Source organism: Schistocerca piceifrons, chromosome 5, assembly GCF_021461385.2.
Source record: "Schistocerca piceifrons isolate TAMUIC-IGC-003096 chromosome 5, iqSchPice1.1, whole genome shotgun sequence".
Taxonomy (NCBI): Eukaryota; Metazoa; Arthropoda; class Insecta; order Orthoptera; family Acrididae; genus Schistocerca; species Schistocerca piceifrons.
The window spans coordinates 349076896-349099950 of NC_060142.1; the positions used below are offsets into that span (position 1 = coordinate 349076896).

The 23055-nt window shown below is 44.5% G+C and overlaps 1 protein-coding gene across 1 annotated transcript in view; it reads right to left on the reverse strand.

Moving 5' to 3' along the window:
- The window catches only part of LOC124798980 (class E basic helix-loop-helix protein 22), a gene marked incomplete at its 5' end in the record, with an annotated part of 88096 nt that extends 65307 nt beyond the window's left edge, over nt 1–22789 (reverse strand). Inside the window, 2 exons of the mRNA XM_047262516.1 lie at nt 22632–22739; nt 22773–22789. Coding sequence (XP_047118472.1) covers nt 22632–22739; nt 22773–22789 — 125 coding nt within the window. The remainder of the gene's footprint in view (nt 1–22631; nt 22740–22772) is intronic.
- Between the last annotated feature and the right edge of the window lie 266 nt (nt 22790–23055).

A 23055-nucleotide genomic window follows, 5' to 3' on the forward strand; every position in this document is an offset into this window, starting at 1 on the left:
TACTCCAAAAGAAACCTGACTGGTATACAATCTGGACCGGAGGCCTTGCCTTATTTAAGTGATTTAAGCTGCTTTGGTATACCGAGGATATCTTCTTCTATGTTTCGCATCTTGGCAGTTGTTTTTGATTGAAATTTAGGAACATTTACGTCGTCTTCTTTGGTGCAGGAGTTTCGGAAAACCGTGTTTAATAACTCTGCTTTAGTGGCACTGTCATCAGTGTCTTCACCGTTGTTATCGCGCAGTGAAGATATTTATTGCGTCTTGCCACTATTGTGCTTTATGTTTCACAAGAATCTCTTTGGGTTTCTGCCAGATTCCGAGACTCAGTTTAGTTGTGGAAATTATTAAAGCATCTCCCATTGAAGTACGCGCTATATTTCTAACGTATGCTAAACTTTGCCAATCTTGGAGATTTTGCGTTCTGTTAAATTTGGGATGCTTCTGTCGTTGCTTCTGCAACAGCGATCTGACCCGTTTTGCGCACCATGGGGGATCAGTACCATCACTTATTAATTTATGTGGTATATGTCTCTCGATTGCCGACAATACTGTCTCTCTGAAATTTAATCGGGCATTGTGAGCCCATCCGAACCAATGTGCGTGTAGCTTAGCTGAGCATAGAGGGACTTGAGCGTGCGCGGCTGTTGGTCACGGGTCGTGTGCGTGTTTTTTCTGCCACAACAGATATAAAGTAGCCTCGGAGGGGTATGTAATAACAGAGAGTAACGGGGTGTATCAATAATAGTACGTTATTGTTTTACTCACTCTACGGGAGTAGAAAGTGCGTGAAGTTTCCAGGTAGTATCTAAGTATAGTCATATAATATAGAGCTTTGTCTAGACGTTCCATAAAAGAGCTACTGTCCAAGCCGTTTTCTGCGAGTCATTTCTTAGAAAAAAAAGGAGATAATGAAAAATGGACGGCCAGCTTGAGAACTACCGTCATGGTTCCCGCGCGGGATAGGCGTGCAGTCTGGGGCGTCTTGTCACGGTTCGCGCGGCTCCCGCCGTCGGAGGTTCGAGTCCTCCCTCGGGCATAGGTATGTGTGTTGTCCTTAGCTTAAGTTAGTTTAAGTTTGATTACTTAGTGCGTAAGCCTAGGGACCAATGACCTCAACAGTTTGGTCCCATAGTCCTTACCACAAATTTCCAAATTTTTTTCTGTCATGGTTGACGAAACGTCAACTGTGGCAAATGGAACACAGTTTTCTGTTGTCCGGCGTTAGATATATGAAGGAGGGATAAACAAAAGATTCTTTGACTTCTGTGATGTAAGTACTGAGGAACACACTAACGTTTCTGGAGAACTTACCCGGCACTTCTTATCAGAATTCGGATGTAATGAAAAACTGACTGCACAAACGTTTGACAGTGCGGCGGCTTTGGTGGGAAATCTAAAGGTGGTGAAGCAACAATCAGTCACACATGCTGAAGCCATACTTTTTCATTGTTACGCCCACGTACTAAACCTCTTTTCGTCTCAAACCGTCAGCAAAAAACCGGAGTGTGGAATATTTTCTAGTTCACTTAATGAATATGCAGCTTGTAACTCTTCAGGCTTTCCCGACGATCTAATGACATCTTGGGTTGTCGGGTGTTCTGCCGGATATCAGCGTCGTACTTGCACGATATTTCGGTCACTTAGCTCGTAACCTTCATCAGGTGCGACCTGAGACTGCTCCTCGAGTGGACCTGGTCCAGTATTTATGCCTATGGCCTTCCCCCTCCACCAACGGCTGCAGGCGCTTCCTCTGTGGTCCGCGCCCATTCCCTACGACCTGCTGGAGCGTTGCTGCTCCGTTTTCCGTCCGCTGCGGTTCTAGGTGTTCCCTCTGCGGTCCGCCCCCACCAAACCCGCTCCTGGGGGTTTCATCCACGGTCTGGGGTACCCGTTCACCACGTCGTGGTGAGCGGGCGCGGACCGCAGGGGGAACGCCCGACTCCCACGACTACTTAACACACACACAGTAGAGACGGAAAACGAAAACTCCCTAACTAAACCGATAACTGACAAAGAAATAATGGACGCGATACTAACGGGACGGAACTCAGCGCCAGGCCTAAACGACATGCGACGAATTCACCTACAAAAGGCACCTCTCCTTACACTCATCCCTATCCTATCCCTCATATTCAATTACTGCATCAGTACAGAGACCATCCCAACTGCCTGGAAAACAAGCAAGACGATCATGATCCCTAAACCAGACAAACTAAGAACAGACCCAGGATCTACAGACCCATCTCTCCTTTAGATGTACTGGGAAAAACCTATGAAAGAATCATCACAGACAGACTCAAGACATACGTAGAACAGAAAGAACTCCTTCCCCTGATCCAAGATGGCTTCCGCAGTAAGCACTCCACGAATGATCCACTGTTCAAACTTGTGAACGGAGTCACACAGGGCTTTAACAATGGACACTGCACCCTCGCAGTATTCCTGGATATTGAAAGGGCGTTCGACAAGCTATGGCATGACGGACTCCTCTACAAGCTGTGCGAGATAGGGATCCCTGTCAAAACGGTCCGGCTCATAAAAGCATACCTCACCGACAGAGTATGCAGAATACACGTACACAACACCTCTTTCCAACCTTTCACCCCACAAGCAGGAGTGCCGCAGGGCGGCATCCTGTCTCCGCTGCTGTACGCGCTGTACACAGCAGATATACCGACCACACAGTCCCCAGACGAAACAATAGCCCTATACGCAGACGACACAGCTTACTGGTGTACATCACTCAGGACAACAACTATATAGAGAAAGACGGACGCATACCTAAAACGACTCGAAGACTGGATGGAAAAGTGGAGAATCAGACCAAACCCAGCAAAGACACAAACAGTACTCTTTCGACACAGAAACCTGACCAAAAAGAGACAGCAAAACGACGACGACATACAATTAACACTCTGGAACACGCCACTCAGACTTGTCAACACGGCCAGGTACCTTGGCGTATTCCTAGACAAACACATGAACTGGATGACTCACCTGAACTACCTTCTCGATAAGACTAGAAAACGCCAAAGACTGATACGACAAGTACAAGGACACCTCCGTGGCTGCAGTATGGAAACTGCCATACATACTTACAAAACTTTTATCAGACCTGTCCTCGAATACACCAGCGCCCCGCTGGGAGGAATTCCGCACACGGTAGCAGACAGACTTTACAGTACAGAACGACGAGTGCTCCGCAACCTTGTGAGACTCCCGGCAAGGACGCCCAGCAACGACGTATACGAAATAGTTAACGTGGAACCACCCCAGACACGACTGACAAAACTGCGCGCGAACTACGGACAACGAATACTAACGCAAAGACCTGTCATGGAAAACCTAATTACAACAAGACCTCGTACTCAACGACTCCCCAAACACAAGTATATCTGCCCAGCGCGTACGGTGGCACAAAACACATCACACCACTTCCCAGACTTAGCCCCAACTATGGAACCGCTGACAACCCATACCACTACCCCTCCACACCTAGACGTCAGACAATAAAACACAGACAGACATATACCCTCTCTCCCTCTTCTCTCTCTCTCTCTCTCTCTCTCTCTCTCTCTCTCTCCCTCTCTCTCCCTCTCTCTCTCTCTCACTCTCTCTCTCTCTCTCTCTCTCTCTCTCTCTCTCTCTCTCTCTCACACACACACACACACACACAAACAACAAAACGACAATACTTGCACAATTAAACAAGCCGGCACACTCTTCAACTACTCAATCCTGTTCTGCCACTGAAAAATATGAAAATAGAAAATAGCCATAATTGTACAACAAAAGCAAGTAACAATAGTAACATCATTATATGCTACTCACAGACTAACTTCAAAAACCTCTTCTCATATGCTCTCCTCCCCTCTGCTCCACGATCGAACACAAACGTAATTTAGGAAACACTACACACAAATCACACACAGAAACACTACACACTCCAACGTAAATAACCACAATTATATATCACCATATGTCAATGTTTACACCTACAAACCTCACCAAATGCCAATGCTTAAATCTTTATCTCTTACTGTCACACCCCCAAATCTCTCCCTTAACCTCTCCCCTTCCATATTCTATTATTATAAACATTGTTAATTCTAGTACTATATACATTGAGAAACTAGAATATAACCATGTAAATCATATCTTGTTGTTAAATTCTACTACTATATTCTTTGTTAAACCAATATACAACCTTGTTAAATTTACTATAACCTTGTTAATTATATAAACTTGTTAATCATATATTGTAATACTAAATGTTAATTGTTAATGACCACATCTAAGTGCAAAAAATCTGTAAAGCACCTTTCTGCAAGCACTTTAAATTATATAAAAAAAGAAAATAAATTGTAAACCTCGCCTAAGGCTAAAAAGTGCAATGCAAGCACTAGAATAGCCCGCCCTCCTCCCTAAGGGAAGGGAATGAAATGTGCTAAAAAAAAAAAAAAAAAAAACTCGAGGAGCAGTCTCAGGTCGCACCTGATGAAGGTTACGAGCTACGTGACCGAAATATCGTGCAAGTACGACGCTGATATCCGGCAGAACACCCGACAACCCAAGATGTCAATATGCAGCTTGCTTTTCAAGATTAAATTTTGGAAATTCCTTCGACGCCATTTGATTGAAAAATTAGCTGACTAGCGTACAGTACAGAAGAGTTCAGAAATAAAACCATGAGCAAACTGGCAAAACTACTGAGCACTAATACCATGCTAAACAAAAGTTTTCAGCATCTTAATATGTTATAACCGCTGTGAGTATGTCTTCAGTAGAAAGGTCGTTTCAGCGCTGAAGGGAATCAAAAGCTGCTGTAGAAATTCTGTTGATGATGCGAGATTGTCCCATTTTGGAATTATTTCAAAAATGGCACTGAGCACTATGGGACTTAACATCTGTGGTCATCAGTCCCCTAAAACTTAGAACTACTTAAACCTAACTAACCTAAGGACATGACACACATCCATGCCCGAGGCAGGATTCGAACCTGCGACCGTAGCAGTCCCGCGGTTCCGGACTGAGCGCCTGAACCGCTAGACCACCGCGGCCGGCTTGGAATTATTTCAGTCGAAGCTCGCCTACCAGGAGAACTCAGAAGGTTCAAATGGTTCAAATGGCTCTGAGCACTATGGGACTTAACATCTGAGGTCATCAGTCCCCTAGAACTTAGAACTACTTAAATCTAACTAACCTAAGGACATCACAGACATCCATGCCCGAGGCAGGATTCGAACCTGCGACCGTAGCGGTTGCGCTGTTCCAGACCGAAGCGCCTACAACCGCTAGGCCACTTCGGCCGGCAACCCAGAAGGAATATTTCTTTGAGGAGGTAGTTACCAAATTTGCTTCCCAGGAGAGAAGAATGGAATTTCAATTTTGTTGATCTTGCAGAGGTGATCTACCGAAGTGTTACGGGTGAGTTTAAAGCCACACACTACCTATTTTCTATTAAAGTTTGCTTATAGTAATATAATTTGATATTATGTCTAATGGTTCAAATGGCTCTGAGCACTATGGGACTTAACTGTTGTGGCCATCAGCCCCCTAGAACTAAGAACTACTTAAACCTAACTAACCTAAGGACATCACACACATCCATGCCCGAGGTAGGATTCGAACCGTAGCGGTCGCGCGGTTCCAGACTGTAGCGCCTAGAACCCCTCGGCCACTCCGGCCGGCTATGTCTAATAATTTATATGTATATATATATATATATATATATATATATATATATATATATATATATATATATATATATATATACTCCTGGAAATGAAAAAAAGAACACATTGACACCGGTGTGTCAGACCCACCATACTTTCTCCGGACACTGCGAGAGGGCTGTACAAGCAATGATCACACGCACGGCACAGCGGACACACCAGGAACCGCGGTGTTGGCCGTCGAATGGCGCTAGCTGCGCAGCATTTGTGCACCGCTGCCGTGTGTCAGCCAGTTTGCCGTGGCATACGGAGCTCCATCGCAGTCTTTAACACTGGTAGCATGCCGCGACAGCGTGGACGTGAACCGTATGTGCAGTTGACGGACTTTGAGCGAGGGCGTATAGTGGGCATGCGGGAGGCCGGGTGGACGTACCGCCGAATTGCTCAACACGTGGGACGTGAGGTCTCCACAGTACATCGATGTTGTCGCCAGTGGTCGGCGGAAGGTGCACGTGCCCGTCGACCTGGGACCGGACCGCAGCGACACACGGATGCACGCCAAGACCGTAGGATCCTACGCGGTGCCGTAGGGGACCGCACCGCCACTTCCCAGCAAATTAGGGACACTGTTGCTCCTGGGGTATCGGCAAGGACCATTCGCAACCGTCTCCATGAAGCTGGGCTACGGTCCCGCACACCGTTAGGCTGTCTTCCGCTCACGCCCCAACATCGTGCAGCCCGCCTCCAGTGGTGTCGCGACAGGCGTGAATGGAGGGACGAATGGAGACGTGTCGTCTTCAGCGATGAGAGTCGCTTCTGCCTTGGTGCCAATGATGGTCGTATGCGTGTTTGGCGCCGTGCAGGTGAGCGCCACAATCAGGACTGCATACGACCGAGGCACACAGGGCCAACACCTGGCATCATGGTGTGGGGAGCGATCTCCTACACTGGCCGTACACCACTGGTGATCGTCGAGGGGACACTGAATAGTGCACGGTACATCCAAACCGTCATCGAACCCATCGTTCTACCATTCCTAGACCGGCAAGGGAACTTGCTGTTCCAACAGGACAATGCACGTCCGCATGTATCCTGTGCCACCCAACGTGCTCTAGAAGGTGTAAGTCAACTACCCTGGCCAGCAAGATCTCCGGATCTGTCCCCCATTGAGCATGTTTGGGACTGGATGAAGCGTCGTCTCACGCGGTCTGCACGTCCAGCACGAACGCTGGTCCAACTGAGGCGCCAGGTGGAAATGGCATGGCAAGCCGTTCCACAGGACTACATCCAGCATCTCTATGATCGTCTCCATGGGAGAATAGCAGCCTGCATTGCTGCGAAAGGTGGATATACACTGTACTAGTGCCGACATTGTGCATGCTCTGTTGCCTGTGTCTATGTGCCTGTGGTTCTGTCAGTGTGATCATGTGATGTATCTGACCCCAGGAATGTGTCAATAAAGTTTCCCCTTCCTGGGACAATGAATTCACGGTGTTCTTATTTCAATTTCCAGGAGTGTATATACAGGGTGTTACAAAAAGGTACGGCCAAACTTTCAGGAGACATTCCTCACACACAAAGAAAGAAAATATGTTATGTGGGCATGTGTCCGGAAACGCTTACTTTCCATGTTAGAGCTCATTTTATTACTTCTCTTCAAATCACGTTAATCATGGAATGGAAACACACAGCAACAGAACGTACCAGCGTGACTTCAAACACTTTGTTACGGGAAATGTTCAAAATGTCCTCCGTTAGCGAGGATACATGCATCCACCCTCCGTCGCATGGAATTCCTGATGCGCTGATGCAGCCCTGGAGAATGGCGTATTGCATCACAGCCGTCCACAATACGAGCACGAAGAGTCTCTACATTTGGTACCGGGGTTGCGTAGACAAGAGCTTTCAAATGCCCTTATAAATGAAAGTCAAGAGGGTTGAGGTCAGGAGAGCGTGGAGGCCACAGAATTGGTCCGCCTCTACCAATCCATCGGTCACCGAATCTGTCGTTGAGAAGCGTACGAACATTTCGACTGAAATGTGCAGGAGCTCCATCGTGCATGAACCACATGTTGAGGCGTACTTGTAAAGGCACATGTTCTAGCAACACAGGTAGAGTATCCCGTATGAAATAATGGCGGTGATTCGAGTAAGTACAGTACATACTGACGAAACTAAAATGAGCTCTAACATGGAAATTAAGCGTTTCCGGACACATGTCCACATAACATCTTTTCTTTATTTGTGTGTGAGGAATGCTTCCTTAAAGTTTGGCCGTACCTTTTTGTAACACCCTGTATAATGATATTATATAATATGTAATATAACATTATATACACTGCTTCGGCTATCTGATGGCCACCGCACGCCACTGACTAACCGCATACTTGCTGACGTGAAGCATAACTTTTATCGCTCTCTTAACTGTAGATCATGTACATTCTTAATTTGGGGGCAAGGGGAAGGCACGAACCATTGTGCGTAGTGGTGGAAATTTAAAGCACTGTTGAAATTATTACAGAAATGCGTCATAACTGGTAGACAAAATACTACAAATAAGTACACATTATACCTGAATTCAAAATCAGTGTAAGGAACAGAAAATGGGACTGCACAAGCATATTAAATTAATTAGATTACAATATCACTAACTTTAATCTGAAGCGATCAGTGTCTGGGACAAGATATACCAAAAAATGACTTTTTGAAGCGTTTTGTTAATAAATTGGCGCAAATAATCTCACACTATAGTACTGGGGAATAATTTCGTATTAATGAGTTGCAGACCAAATTGGAACGGAGTGTGTAAGTAAAAGTCTTTTGTCAGTTTAGTGGATTTAGTAAATTAGAGTTATGTCGAATGTATTCCTCAAACATTCGAAAATACACACAATTTTATGCCAGTGATTATTCTTTCCAGTGTTTTAAAAACACTCCACAATCTTGCGCACATAATCCTTAACACTGTTAGCACTTTCATTTCGCATAAAAACTGGCAGTGCAAGGTGGGGCTTTTGGTAATGTGGGGACCATAGCATGTGTTACATGTGCTGATAGATAAACCGCATATGATGCCAGTGCTTGACTTGAGAATGTCAGTGCCATGATGGAGTGGTGTATTGTGGCTTTCGAGGCCTTTGTGATTTTGGGGACAAGTGTGGATAGGTGCTCCTAAGGTTTTTAGAAGTGGGAGCTGCATAGTTTTTAGAAGTTGGAGCTGCGTAAGTCAGAGACTAAGAGGCTGAGCCTCTAAGGCGGACTGTGGAGTGTTCACGCACCTCTGGACAAAAGGCGAATGCAGGAATAAATGTGCAATTCTTCTCTCCTGAACTTGTAACACATATGAACCAGCACGGTATGCTCGTCTGTTGGGCCAGTGGCTGATTTTCCTCTAAAGTCCGGAAAAGCACAGAGGGTAGCTATGTTAGTTTTTAGAAGCTCCAACGGTAGGCGGGTGTTGGGGCTTCTCTGGGTAATAGCAGGCGGATCAGGAAAGAAGGCCTACGTTCACTCAGTGTGCTTTCCAAGAGATCTCGTCAGAGATGTGGAGGAGGATCTGCTGGCGGCTATAGAATGTACTGAGTGTAACCGGCTGCAAATCGTATCTCATGTCAGCACGAACGTCGCTTACCGCCAAGCTTGTTTCCTTTAGACCAGTTGCTCCCAATCTTTGTGAGAACATTACCGCTGAGCGTCATCAGATATTAGCTGTTACCCCCTTCAGCCCTTCCCCCTTCATCGACAACATTAGTGCCTAACTAAACTTTGGTATGAAAAATAATTTTCTTTGAATACTTTTTTTAATGACGAAATATTAATGATTTTCTTGTGTTCGTGTAAGTTTTATTAAACCACAAGCTTATGAATCAATGAGGCAATTGGTACTGTTTATTCATAACAACCTTTGCGATTGATAATTACAATTCCTTCTCCGGAAAGAAGGCTAACTTTCCACACTGATCGCAGGCGCTTGTTACGAAACACGCTTCCTCTGCATTACTCTCCCTAACGACATTTGTTTCACTCACACCCTAAACCATTATCTAAAATCAAGTTAAAGTGTATGCTGTATATATTCAAAATCAAGTTAAAATGTGTACACTATACTTATTGTTTGTAAATCACTTGGTTGCTAGACTCCCAATTTCTATTAGTCAGAAGTAACAAGACTTCAGGCTGCTAGTGTTTGCGTCCTACCGCTGCCACTAAATAACAACAACAATAATAATAATGTGTTGGGCTCACACCAATTTAGTCGCTATTGCATAGTTATTTTTGTGTTGTGCTGTCAGTCAGTTTACGTATTCATTGTGAAATGAATAATGAAGCAATTCCTGATCCATTGTGAGATATTTAAGCACATGTGACGCATATGTTTCGATTTTACTGTCATAAGTGCATGGCATGAAGTACAAAGTATGTGTGATGGGTTGACTATGTGAGGAAGACGTTGATCAAACGTTTCTTTCACAAGCTTCTGTTTCACAAGATACTGTTAGTATTTCGGGAAATCGGGGGGGGGGGGGGGGAGGGGGGGGGACAGGGGGGGCGGGACAGTGGACAAGTATGGGTAGGATTCGCATTCTGAGGGTTCCGTTCAAACTTAATTATGTATACAGATAATAATAATAATTTCGTGTGGGCCAATAGCCTGGCGCAAGTCTTTCTGTTGGATGCCACTTTGGCGATTTGCGTGTCCCTAAAATCCCCCGTGCTCCAACCAGGGAAAGGGGACCTACAGTTTAACGTGGAATCCGAACAACGCATTTTTTTTTTTTTTGTGACTTCTCACAATGGTGAGAGCTGCGGTTAGATTAAGACCGAAAAACTTTTGATCCGACCGACATTCGATGCCAGGACGTTCCGATTTCCAGGCATACGCTTTAACACTTTTGTTTCTCCAACGTGCAATTTTAAATTTACAGTGCACGAAGCACACCACTTTTTTTTTTTTTTTAAAAAGGCGCAACCGTCCTTTTTCCTCTAGTCCTGTTCCACTTCAGGCCTTGGCCTCCAACACCCATACTACCCCAAAATTTATCTAACCTACAAACAAAAACAGTATCTAATGACCGAGCGTGATAGAGCAGTGGTTAAGAAATGGTTCAAATGGCTCTGAGCACTATGGGACTTAACATCTGTGGTCATCACTCCCCTAGAACTTAGAACTACTTAAACCTAACCAACCTAGGGACATCACACACATCCATGCCCGAGGTAGGATTCGAACCTGCGACCGTAGCAGTCCCGCGGTTCTGGACTGCACGGCCACCACGGCCGGCAGTGGTTATCACACTGGACCCGTATTCAGGAGGACGACGGTTCAAACCCGCGTCCGACCATCCTGATTTAGGTTTTCCATGATTTCCCTAATCGCTTCAGGCAAATGCCGGAGGGAAACTTTGAAGCACGACCGACTTCCTTCCCCATCCTTACCTAATTTCGATGGAACCGATGACCTCTCTTTTTGGTCCCCTCCCACAAACCAACCAATCATCAACCAGCCAGTATCTAATGCCACTGCCACTTTCAGCCTAAAAGCTGTAACGGTCAAATTGGTGTCTGTTCCTTCAGACATGCAAGCATATAACGCGAAGATACAGACACTGTATAAACACAGACGGTGTAACCATCAATGACGTATCCATGCCTCGACCTGCTAAAATAACGATAAAATATTTGTCTCCCCCTATGCGGGAGTCATGAAATGTGAGAGAGTAATAGTTGTGAACTCCGCGAAATACGGCAGTTTGGATATATCCTGGAGGTGTGCTCGGGTAGCCGTAGTTGTTAAAGCGACCGCTTGTGATAAATGGAAAATGTGGGTTCGAGTTCTGGGCCGATATAGACGTGCTTGTGTCGCAGACATCTGACGTCAATCCAGATTCGCAAAATGTGAATCCATTTCGTTAGATGATGTGAACGGGGGATGTTGCACTGTTAGTATTATTGACAATTCATGTGCGTGCGCGACGCGTACCGATACGCTACAATGGTATAAATCTTGAGGCGGAAGCAACATAGATTCCTGAATGTACATTACAGGAACGGTCATCGTCAAATATAGTGCACATTTGTTGCAAGGAATATGAAATTTAATTAAGTCTGTTGTAAAAAAACGTAATGATCTTCAAAACATTTAGTAAAAGTTCCTGATCGTGTCTCATTTTCGATTTAAATACAAATGCAAATACTGTTCTTAATCAAATAATCACACTTCGTCGGGCAATTACAGTGTTATACTATTGAGGTTGCTGAGGGTGGCAGCACTTTGAAACAGAGAACGGGAGAAAAGGAATATTCTGAATGGTGCCAGCTTTTAACTATCAGTACTTGGGGGTAGTCAGCCAACTTACACGCCCTTGCTATAGCTACTAGCCTACTGTGGGGCTCGTAACACCCTGCTTGATGTAGGTTACCAATTAATAATAAGATCGGTACGTATGTGGCTCGAGGTGCCGCCACACAGTGTAAGTATTGGCTCTGGAGCAAAAAGGTTAGACGACCACTAACCTGTAACCTTAAATTATTTACACCGTCAAGGGACCGTAGACCATAGTATGTGACATAAATTCCACTTGATACCTATACCAGTTCCTGAGAAAAAGGGTCTTAACAGTCGGACAGATAGAGAGACAGACGGACGACAAAGTGATCCTATAAGGGGTTTGTTTAAACCATAATAAACGTAACTGTTTGTAATCTATGTAATCAGTAGCGCAGTCTCATGATGTAGTGATAATAGCAATGGTACTTCAAAAATAATTTGGTTTCGTGGCCGAAACACAATCGAACACTTTCATTTTTATCTTTTATAAAATTTCATCCTACCCCTCTGGGAGTAAATTAACCGTGGGTTTGGAACCACTGATTTAGTAAGTGTTAGGTGAACTGATGATGTCAGCTAGCCTTGCACGAGTGGGAGCACGATCCACCATTTGCAGCATTATACACAAAATTGATCGCAGCCCTATGGTCTGGAGACAGTGGCGGATACATGTGTGGGGCGGGGGGCGGGGTGCACGCCTCACCCTTGCGGGGCCGGCCGCATTGCCACCCGCGCCGGGTTGAGCGACATGATGCTGTTATTCAATTCGCAGCTGATATCGGAACAGTTTGCAAAGTTCTTAAAGAAATACAGTGTTGGAGGGATAGAACAACGGCTGCCAGAGCCAATATTCTCCTCCTTCGAGCTCTCTCTAATTGAGAGTTTATTATCACTCTGTTTACACTGAGTGAAATTATGAGCACAACATATCCAGTCAGCAAAATCTTACAAGACACTAGCTAGCTTGGACGTCGCGATGGCAAAAACAAAATTAAATTCGACGCTGAAGGTGTACGACGGCATGAGAGCTAATGCTGATAGCCACTTTGCTCGTATTGTTGAAGAGGCGAAGGCAGTTATGGAAGAGTTGAACGTGGAGGTGAGTGTTCTTCGTCTTACAGGCAGACAAAGACACAGGGAAAACTGCGATCATATTGGGAAAGAATTATTTTTATTCCAACACTGGACCGTGTTACGACTGGCATGAGAGAACGTTTTGCTGAAGAAAATATTTATCATTTAAAATTCAACATACTTTTGCCGTCACAACTACTGAAACATGACGGTAATGATCTGGCACATAAATTCAATCAGTGCTTAACTGAAATACCGTTCTTTGAAGAAGAATCAATCTTTGTGATTAAAAAGAGACTAATGGGAGAGATTCTTCAATACAAGCAAACGAGCATAGACGCCCAAGATCGTGGTTCTGTTATGCAAGCGTTGTCTGTTTGTCCTACATCTGACTGTCCTACTTTACACACGCTGAACAAAATATTTGCTTGTCTACCTGCGTCTGTTGCTACAGTAGAAAGAAGTTTTCCCAACATTGCGGCGTTCAAAGACATGGCTGAGGTCGACAATGAAGGAGGATCGACTTAATGGTTTAGCTCTGTTGAACACTCACCCTGACACTGATTGCCCTATTGACGATGCAATTAACCAATTTGCCAGGAAGAATAGGCACATATAATTCATCATTTACGGAAGAGAACCACAATTGTAACTTTTTTATATCATAAGATGGCATTTTCTTGTATATGTGTATAACCAGTTTAAATAAAACTTTCTTAAACTTTGCACGTGACTAGATTATTTTTTTATTACGGTAAAAGTAAAGGTAGCTCAACATATGTTTAGCGCCCCCTTGAGGTTTTTCTGTATCCGCCACTGTCTGGAGATGAGTGGAAGGCCTAAACCACAAGCCCAAGAGATTTGTAAGCTGCTACACGGGTAGCAAAGTACATGTTGCGTGAATTGTTTTAAAAACTTCTTCATACTGTTAATGGTGTATCACCTGCCGTAATCGGAGAAATTCATCCGCGCTTACACTAAAAAGAGAACTTTCGTCCTTGTAGATAGGAATGAGAAAAATTAATGTGATACTGCTGCAGCAATCAGGTCACCAAATTAGTTTCGCTTATTAAAACTGATAACGCCACAATAAATTACGAACAGACAGCCGGCTCTAGCGGGAAGCGAACACCAGCGAAAGCCAAAGATAAGCTACACGCCAATGGTGGCGGCACATTTTTTTGCCGTAAATTACCCGAGTATGTCCAAGGAGGTTCCTAATTTGAAATAACATAGGTGAAGGTAAGCTCAAATGTGGGTCAAATATGGTAAGTGGACAGATACTTTTACAGATTATCTGGCTATGGAGCCTTAGGGAACAGAGCTTCAGAGAAAAACGTCGCGAATAAGTTTTCTGATCCTGCTATTGTAACTGGAAGAGATTTCAATTTTGCAATTAAAACTGGCTGCAGAGACAGGGCTTTTGTGAGAGTGTCGAAAATGTCTTATCTGAAAATTACTTCGAGTAGTTAGAAAAACGACTCGGGAGGACAAAGTGTTCGATTTCCGAGTAACAGATCTGAACCTATGGAAAAATTTAACACAGAAGTGGGCTTCAGCTATATAAGACTCTTACAGCATCAATTGGTTAAGTGTTGCAATAAATTTTAGGAAAGGTAAAAAAAAACCACAGTAATCAATTTCAAGATTATGAATTTTCAGCTATGGGGACAGCGACTTGGAACATAAATTGATTAAAAAAACATTGTACAACATATCGTAGACTTGCTATACCAAGCAAGGTTTGGTGGCTCCGAAAGACCCGTCTTGGTTCGACAGCTAAGTTATTAAGTTGCTGCGAAAGTTAACAGACCTCGATCACAGCTTTAACCGAAATCAGAACTTTGTTGACGAACAAAGGTTGAACGAAGCAAAAATGAGCGTACGGAGAGCAATGCGAGAAGCGTTCAATCAATTAGAAAGTAAATTTTGGTATTGCGTAAAATCAGTCAAATATTGTCAGTTCAGTCACTCAATGACCGCAATGACACTGAAACGGAAGACCTACATCTACAACTACATGGATACTCTGAATATCACATTTAAGTGCCTGGTAGAGAGCTTATCGAACCACTTTCACAATTCTCTATTATTCCAATCCCCTATAGCGCGCGTAAAGAAAGAAAACGTACATCTTTCCGTACGACCTCTGATTTCCATTATTTTATCGTGATGATTGTTTCTCCCTATGTAAGTCGGCGTCAAAAAAAAATTTTCACATTCAGAGGAGAAAGGAGAGAATTTAGTGAGAAGATTCCTCCGCAACAAAATATGCCTTTGTTTTAGTAATGTCCGTCCCAAATCCTGTATCATTTCAGTGACACTTTCTCCCATGTTTCTCGATAATACAAAACGTGCTGCTCTTCTCTGGACTTTCTCGATGTGCTCCGTCAATCCTATCTGGTAAGGATCCCACACTGCGCAGCAGTATTCTGAAAGAGGACAGACAAGCGTGGTGTAGGCAGTCTCCTTAGTAGACCTGTTACATTTTCTAAGAGTCCTGCCAATAAAACGCAATCTTTGGTTAGTCTTCTCCTCAGAATTTTCTATGTGTTCTTTCCAGTTAACATTGTTCATAATTGTAATTCCTATGTATTTAATTGAATTTACGGCCTTTAGATTTGACTGATTTATCGTGTAACCGAAGTTAACGGATTCCTTTTAGCACTCATGTGGATGACCTCGCACTTTTCGTTATTTAGAGTCAATTGCCAACCTTCGCACCATACAGATATCTTTTCTAAATCGTTTTGCAATTTGTTTTGATCTTCTGATGACTTTATTAGTCGATAAACGAGAGCGCCATCTGTAAACAACGTAAGACGGCTGCTCAGATTGTTTCCCAAATCGTTTATATAGATACGGAGCAGAAAAAGGGCTTATAATACTACCTTGGGGAACGCTAGAAATCACTTTCGTTTTACTCAATGACTTTCAGTCAATTACTACTATCTGTGACCTCTCTGACAAGAAATCACGAATCCAGTCACATAACTGAGACGATATTCCATAAGCACGCAATTTCACTACAAACCGCTTGTGTGGCACAGAGTCAAAAGCCTTCCAGAAAACCAGAAATACGGAATCAATCTGAAATCCCTTGTCAATAGGACTCAACACATCGTGCGAGTAAAGAGCTAGTTGTGCTTCACAAGAACGATGTTTTCTAAATCGGTGTTGACAGTTTGTCAATAGACCGTTTTCTTCGAGGTAATTCACAATGTTCGAAAACTATATACGTTCCAAAATCCTGCTGCATATCGACGATAATGATATGGGCCTGTAACTAGTGGATTACCTTTCATGAATATTGGTGTGACCTGTGCAACTTTTCAGTCGTTGGGTACGAATCTTTCGTCGAGCGAATGGTTGTATATGATTGTTAAGTATGGAGCTATTGCATCAGCATACTCTCAATAGAACCTACTTGATATACAGTCTGGTCAAGAAGACTTGCTTGTGTTAAGTGATTTAAGTTGCGTCACTACACCCAGAATATCTGCTTCTACGTTACTCATGTTGGCAGCTGTTGTTGATTCGAATTCTGGAATATTTACTTCGTCTTCTTTGGTGAAGGGATTTCGGAAGGCTGTGTTTAGTAACTATGCTTTGGCAGCACTGTCTTCATAGTATCTCCGCTGCTATCGCACAGGGAAGGCATTGGTTGTGTCTTACTGCTAGCACACAAGCAGAATCTCTTTGGATTTTTTACCAGGTTTCGTTGTGAAAACTGTTATAAGCGTCTCGCCTTGAAGTCCGCACTAAATTTCGAGCTTCTGTAAAAGATCGCCAATCTTGGAGATTTTTCGTCTGTTCAAATTTGACATGTTTTTTTCGTTGTTTCTGACAAAGAGGAGGTCGAAATATTGAATTCAGTTTTCAGAAATTGTTTCGTTGTGGAAGATCTCAGTAGTGTTCCTATTTTCAGTCACCGGATAAATGCAGCAATAGCATATACTGAGATAAGCGATCACGCAATAGAAAATGAACTAAAATCGCTGAACAAAAGGAAGGAATATTGGTGTTTAACGTTATGTCTACATCGAGGTCATTAGAGACGGAGCACAAGCTCGAAGTGAGAAAGGGTTGGGAAGGAAACTGGCTATGCCCTTTCAAGGCTTTTGCCGTAAGCCATAAGCAATTTAGGGAAATCATGGAAAACCTTAATATGGATGGCCAGGAATCGCTGTACAGTGAAAACGCATGACTATGCATCACTATTTCCAGTTCAGAACGGAGCTTTATATTCTGATACAAAAATCTATAAAAGGTTAACAGTAGGTATCAGACATTAATCTAAAAACCTAGAGATATCAAACAACAACGTTAGACAATACTACTACCTCATTACCCACTCTTACAATTTATCTAAAGATTTGGATTGAGGTACAGTCTTTGTCTTCTAGGGGTGTACTATAGCTCCCTATATATCGCTCCCGTAGGGACAGCAAAGCACAGATTACACTAATTACAGTGCAGACAGAAGGATTTATTTAGTCGTTTCTCCCCTGTTCCTCTTTGCGAATGGAACGAAAAAAATCCTAATATGTGGTTGAATGGAAATTATTCTCTGCCATGCAGTTCAAAATGGTTAGCAGAATATGGATGTAGAATTAATTGACCGTGTTATTGACAGCGCTCTCATGATTAGGGAATGGTAAGGACTATAACGCACTAGGGAGCCTTGCTGCAGTAGCCTGGCTAAGGCAGCCAAAATGTTGAGCAACCGGGTTAGTCAGCCAGCTTTAGCAGCCAGCTGACGGTCAGTCGTGAAAAGACATGACTGTGTATCACTATTCCCAGTCCAAACTAGAGCTTTATATTCTGTTGCAAAAATGCTTCATATTCTGATACAAAAATCTGCCTTGGTTGATGGTGTGCGGGCAAGCTTTGAGAGACTGCGAGAAACTTTAAGATAGTATCAACTGAACTGTTGGAAATTAAACTTTCGTGTGAAATGCAAATAATTGGTTGCCCCAGTCGTTTCGGTCTCGCCGGTTTTTGTGTGCTGCTCGCATTCAAAATTCCCGTAGCGCTTGGAGCATTAAAAGTTTTCACCTTTAGGAGAGCAAACTGTCTTTTGAGTTATCCGAGCAGTGTGCGACACAGCCGAACCTGCAGGTTGCGTTGTTGTATTCGACCACGAACGGCACCTGTGCAGTGCCCCCAGTACTTTGTGTCAGTCGTGATTCTAACAGCTTTCTGTGTAGCTGTGGGTGCATTATGTCAACATGAAGTGAATTAAAACGTGGGCAAATTGTTGGGGTTCGTATGGTGGGTGTTCCCGTAACCAAGGTTGCCGAAGTGTTTGGTGCTTCAAAAGGCACCACACTGAAGATTTATACCGCATGCAGGGAAATCGAGGAAACATCACCTGGTAATTCACAAAGCGGACTAAAGTGTGTGTTGAGTGATTGTGACAGACGGCCATTGAGGACGATTGAGACAGAAAATAAAGGACGAAAGCTGCAAAAGTCACTGCAGAACTGAATGTCGCGCTCGCAGACCCTCTTAGCACCAAAACAGCACGAAAGGAGCTCCATAAGCAGAAAATTGCAGGGCCAGCTGGAAATCCAAAACAACTGATCAGTGATGCAAATTCCAATAACAGGAAAAGGTAGTGCCGAAGCCATAAAACCTGGACTATGAAGCAATGGAAGAAAGTCATTTGGTCGGATGAGTCTTGTTTCGCACTTTTCCAACTTCTGGCCGAGTTCACGTCCCAAGAGTGAAACGTGGTGTGGTTTTGGTGATGATTTGGGCAGCCATATCGTGGTATTCGATGGGACCCATGGGTTCTATGCAGGGTAGCAACACTGCCAAGGATTATGTAACCATTTTGGCTGGCTGATCACGCCCATCACATTAAAAACCTTTGTTCCCTAACGGTGACGCTGTGTTTCAAGGTGACAGCGTACAGGTTCAGACAGCTAGCATTGTCGCATTTTGCCTGGTCACGAGTCACCAGATCTCAGTATTATTCAGTCTTTGTGATCTACTTCGGAAAGAAGGGTGATTGTTGCTATCCACTTCCATCATCGTGACGTTATGCCATTATTTTGCAGGAAAAATGAGATAAGATTCCCTTGAAAACAATACAGAACCTGTCTTTATCCATTCCGAGACGTCTGTAAGGTGCTTTGACTGCCAGCGGTTTTCCTATATTAGGCATAGTGATGTGTTTCTGGTGTTTCGATATTTCTGTTCACCCCAGGGTGACTTCCACAAACGTTCAGACAACCCCGAAGCGACATTTATGATGCTGAGACAACTAATTTAATACGGTATATGACACCGTATGAGGAAGTATTGAATAGAATTGGGGAGAAGAGGAGTTTGTGGCACAACTTGAGAAAAAGAAGGGACCGGTTGGAAGAATATGTTCTGAGGCATCAAGAGATCACAAATTTAGCATTGGAGGGCAGCGTGGAGGGTAAAAATCGTAGATGAAGACCAAGAGATGAATACACTAAGCAGATTCAGAAGGATGTAGGTTGCAGTAAGTACTGGGAGATGATGAAGCTTGCACAAGATAGTTTAGCATGGAGAGCTGCATCAAACCAGTCTCAGGACTGAAGACCACAACAATCATACATAGGGGCGGAAGTGTGAAATACCCCAAAAACTGATGACAAGTGTTGAACATGTGACATCACCAGATGAAGTAAATCGCGGCACGTGATGCGATTGGTCTTGTCGATCCTGCCATTGTCGAGAGGAGGCAGTGCTACATATCACTCCACTACGCTACTCTGTTTTTCGAGCACCTTTTGTAAACGTTGGCTGTTGTAAACGTAGAAGTTACAATATTACTACCCTTGCTGTAACCAAGTAAAATCTGTTATTATTTTGTATTTCTCTCCTTTTGTCCCTTCTTTTTTATTTACAGACTTTATTTCGTAAAGAAAACGTAGGTCATTTATTGGTGGCGGTGTAGTTCGGAAGCTTATACTTGTTTACTTACGACGCAATACAGTATGTTTTCGTTTACTGTACTCTGCAATTAACCAGCGGAGACCGCGAGACAGGTACGCAAAATAATAAATCTTACATCAATATAAACACTTAATTGTGTAACACTATACAAAAGAACACTGCCTGACAGACGCAAGTTTCGAAACCGGTGTCCCGGAGACACACCAACTTGAATATTTGACTTCAGTTGGGGTGATCAGGTGCGACAGATCGATAGGTTGCACCGCTTCACCTTCGGGGAGGTACGTCATCTGGTGACATGAGGTCTCGAGCATTTGGCATCCACTTTTGCGGTATTTCCCGACCTTTGCGACCCCACGTCTCTATGGTAAATACTTGTCTCAGTGTCACCTACGTCGCTTCGGGGGTTTTCAAACATTAATAAGGATCGAGTGCATATAAAAACTGCTAGGTAAAAACTGAATACACCCTTTTAGAGGTTTACAATTGGCTCAAAATTTATTGCTGCAACAGTGCTCATGAAGTTCATTAGATAGTTACATTTACAGATCAACAGCACAAGTGGTTCTGAGGTACCGGGTATCGACCCATGCTGAAACACCCATATTAGTACGTGGTGTAGCCTCCATGGGCGGCAGCGCAAGTGCTGACTCTGGCGTCCAGTCGATCGTACAGATGGCGAATACTGCCCTGGGTTACGTTGTGCCACGCCTGCTACAACTGCTCACGTATGTCTTTGTTGGTTGATGAGTCACAGGAGCAACCTCTCGTGCCATCTTATCCCACACTTGCTCCATTTGAGACAAGTCCGGAGATCGTGTTGGCCAGGCAAGTTGTTGCACGTCTTGCAGAGCATGTTGTTACCGAGCAGTATGTGGGCGAACATTATCCTGTTGGAACAACACATCACCTTTCTGTTGCAAGAACAGAAAAAGAACAGGCCTAACAAAATTATGCACGTTCTTAGCGCTGGTTAACGTCCCTTCCAGAAACACCAAAGGTGAACGAGCGTTGTAAATTACCGCACCCCAGACCACAAGGCCTGGGATAGGGCTAGTGTATTTTGGACGAATGCAGTCTATGAGACAGCACTGACCAGGTACACGTCGTATCCGCTAACGACCGTCACTTGCGTTAGGCAGAAGCTGCTTTCTTCGCTGAAGATCACGGCGCGGCATTCCACATCTTCCAAGTGTTCCTCTGACGGCACCAGTCGAAGCGTGCACGTCGGTGCTGTGGCGTAGTGGGAGAAGGGCTAGAGGTGTTTGTGACCTAGTCCTACTGCTAATAACCGGCTCGCCACAGTTCGTGTTGACACGTCTGGGCTCACAAGCTCTCTTATCTGTGCTGTGGTAGCTGTACGATCTGCCATTACTGTACTTACAATACCACGATCCTGGCGGGCGTCTGTGCTGCGTGGACGTCCAGAACCTTGTCTACGGGTGTGAGAATGTTCACGTGACCACTGATACCAGCATCATTACACAACTGACGCAGCATGTCCAACTCGCGTGACAATTCTCCGAAAAGATCATCCTGACACTAGGAAGGCCACAGTCTGGCCCTTTCGTAGCTGTAGGAATCGCGAGTGCGTCTCTGTGGCATGGTTGTCTGCTTGCTTCACACGTTTGCACAACACTGAGCCTTCTGGCTGTGAGAGCATTGGTTATCAAAGGGTAGACACATATGGCGATCTGGTACATAATCATTACATCTACTGCCCCACAGATGGCATATGCCGTCATCGGCTCAAAATCGACGTCGTTTTTCCAGACGTATTATTTTTTCCGGCAGTGTATACGTAATAAACAGTGGATTATCAGTACACATACTACCCCCAGGTGGCATATGCCGTTATCGGCTCACAGTCGATGTAGTCTTTCCAGATGTACTATTTTTTCCGGCCGCGTATATACTCGTATAATAAACAGTGAAATTTTAATTTTCGCCGTACTCATTCGCTTCCTTAAAGTAGAAAGAGTTTAATTTTCAGCGACCACGAGTTGAAAAAGAACTGCAAATTGGTATGTCGGTTAAAACTACTTCCAGGTGGCTCATATCGTAATTGATAGGCCTTGACAACACCACTGTAGGAGCAATAAACCCCTGCCACCCCACAAGCCAAATGATTTCCAAATGAATATTATCCTTCACGACAATTGCGCGACGCCAAATTACGAATCGAACGAAGGAAAACTCAGTGTTTTCGGCTGGTAGATATTTCAACATCCAAACTGCCTACAGTCCGGACTTTGCACTAAGCAACTCTCGTCTCTTCTCCAAGGTGAAGGCCTGGCTGCCTACTCAGCATTTCATGACTGACGATGAGCTCAAGGATGCTGTTAACAACTGGCTGGAGCACTAGGTGATACTATTCTTTGATGAAGAGATAAGGAAGCTGATGTCACGTATGACAAATATTTGTACTTGGGTTGCGATTATGTGGAGAGCTAATGTCAATATGTAGGCACGAATTCTATATAAAAATTATCTTTTTTAAAATAGCCAACTGGAAGTTAATTTATAAATAGCTCTGGTAATACTCCTCCCGCAACACCCTGTACAGTGATGGCTAGCTGTTGGGTACTACCCGCTCCTGTCTGGCTGTATCGTACCTGCGCGCCGCGGCGGGGCTGTTCTCGTCGGGCGCGCCGTGGTGAGAGGCGAGCAGCCCGTGCGCCAGCGGATGCTGCTGTGCTGGCGGCGGGTGGTGGGGCGGCACCGCCGACGGCTGCGGCTGCGGGGGTGGCGGGGGCGGGAAGTAGAATCCGGGCACCGCGCCCAGCGGCGTGCGCCGGCCCGCCACCGCCCCCGCCACCGACACCGCGTCGCCGCCCTCGCCGCCGAAGCCGAACACGCCCGTCGCCTCCATGGACGCCTCGGCTCCCCTGGCCTGTCTGAAACAAGACGCCTTCTGTAACTGGCAGCCTGCCCGTAAAGCGCAACCGTGCTGCGAGTCACATCTCTACATCTATATTCTCTGTATAAACTTTGTCCCAAGGGCACTTTTTTTGTATCTCATACATGCAGGTTTTTTTC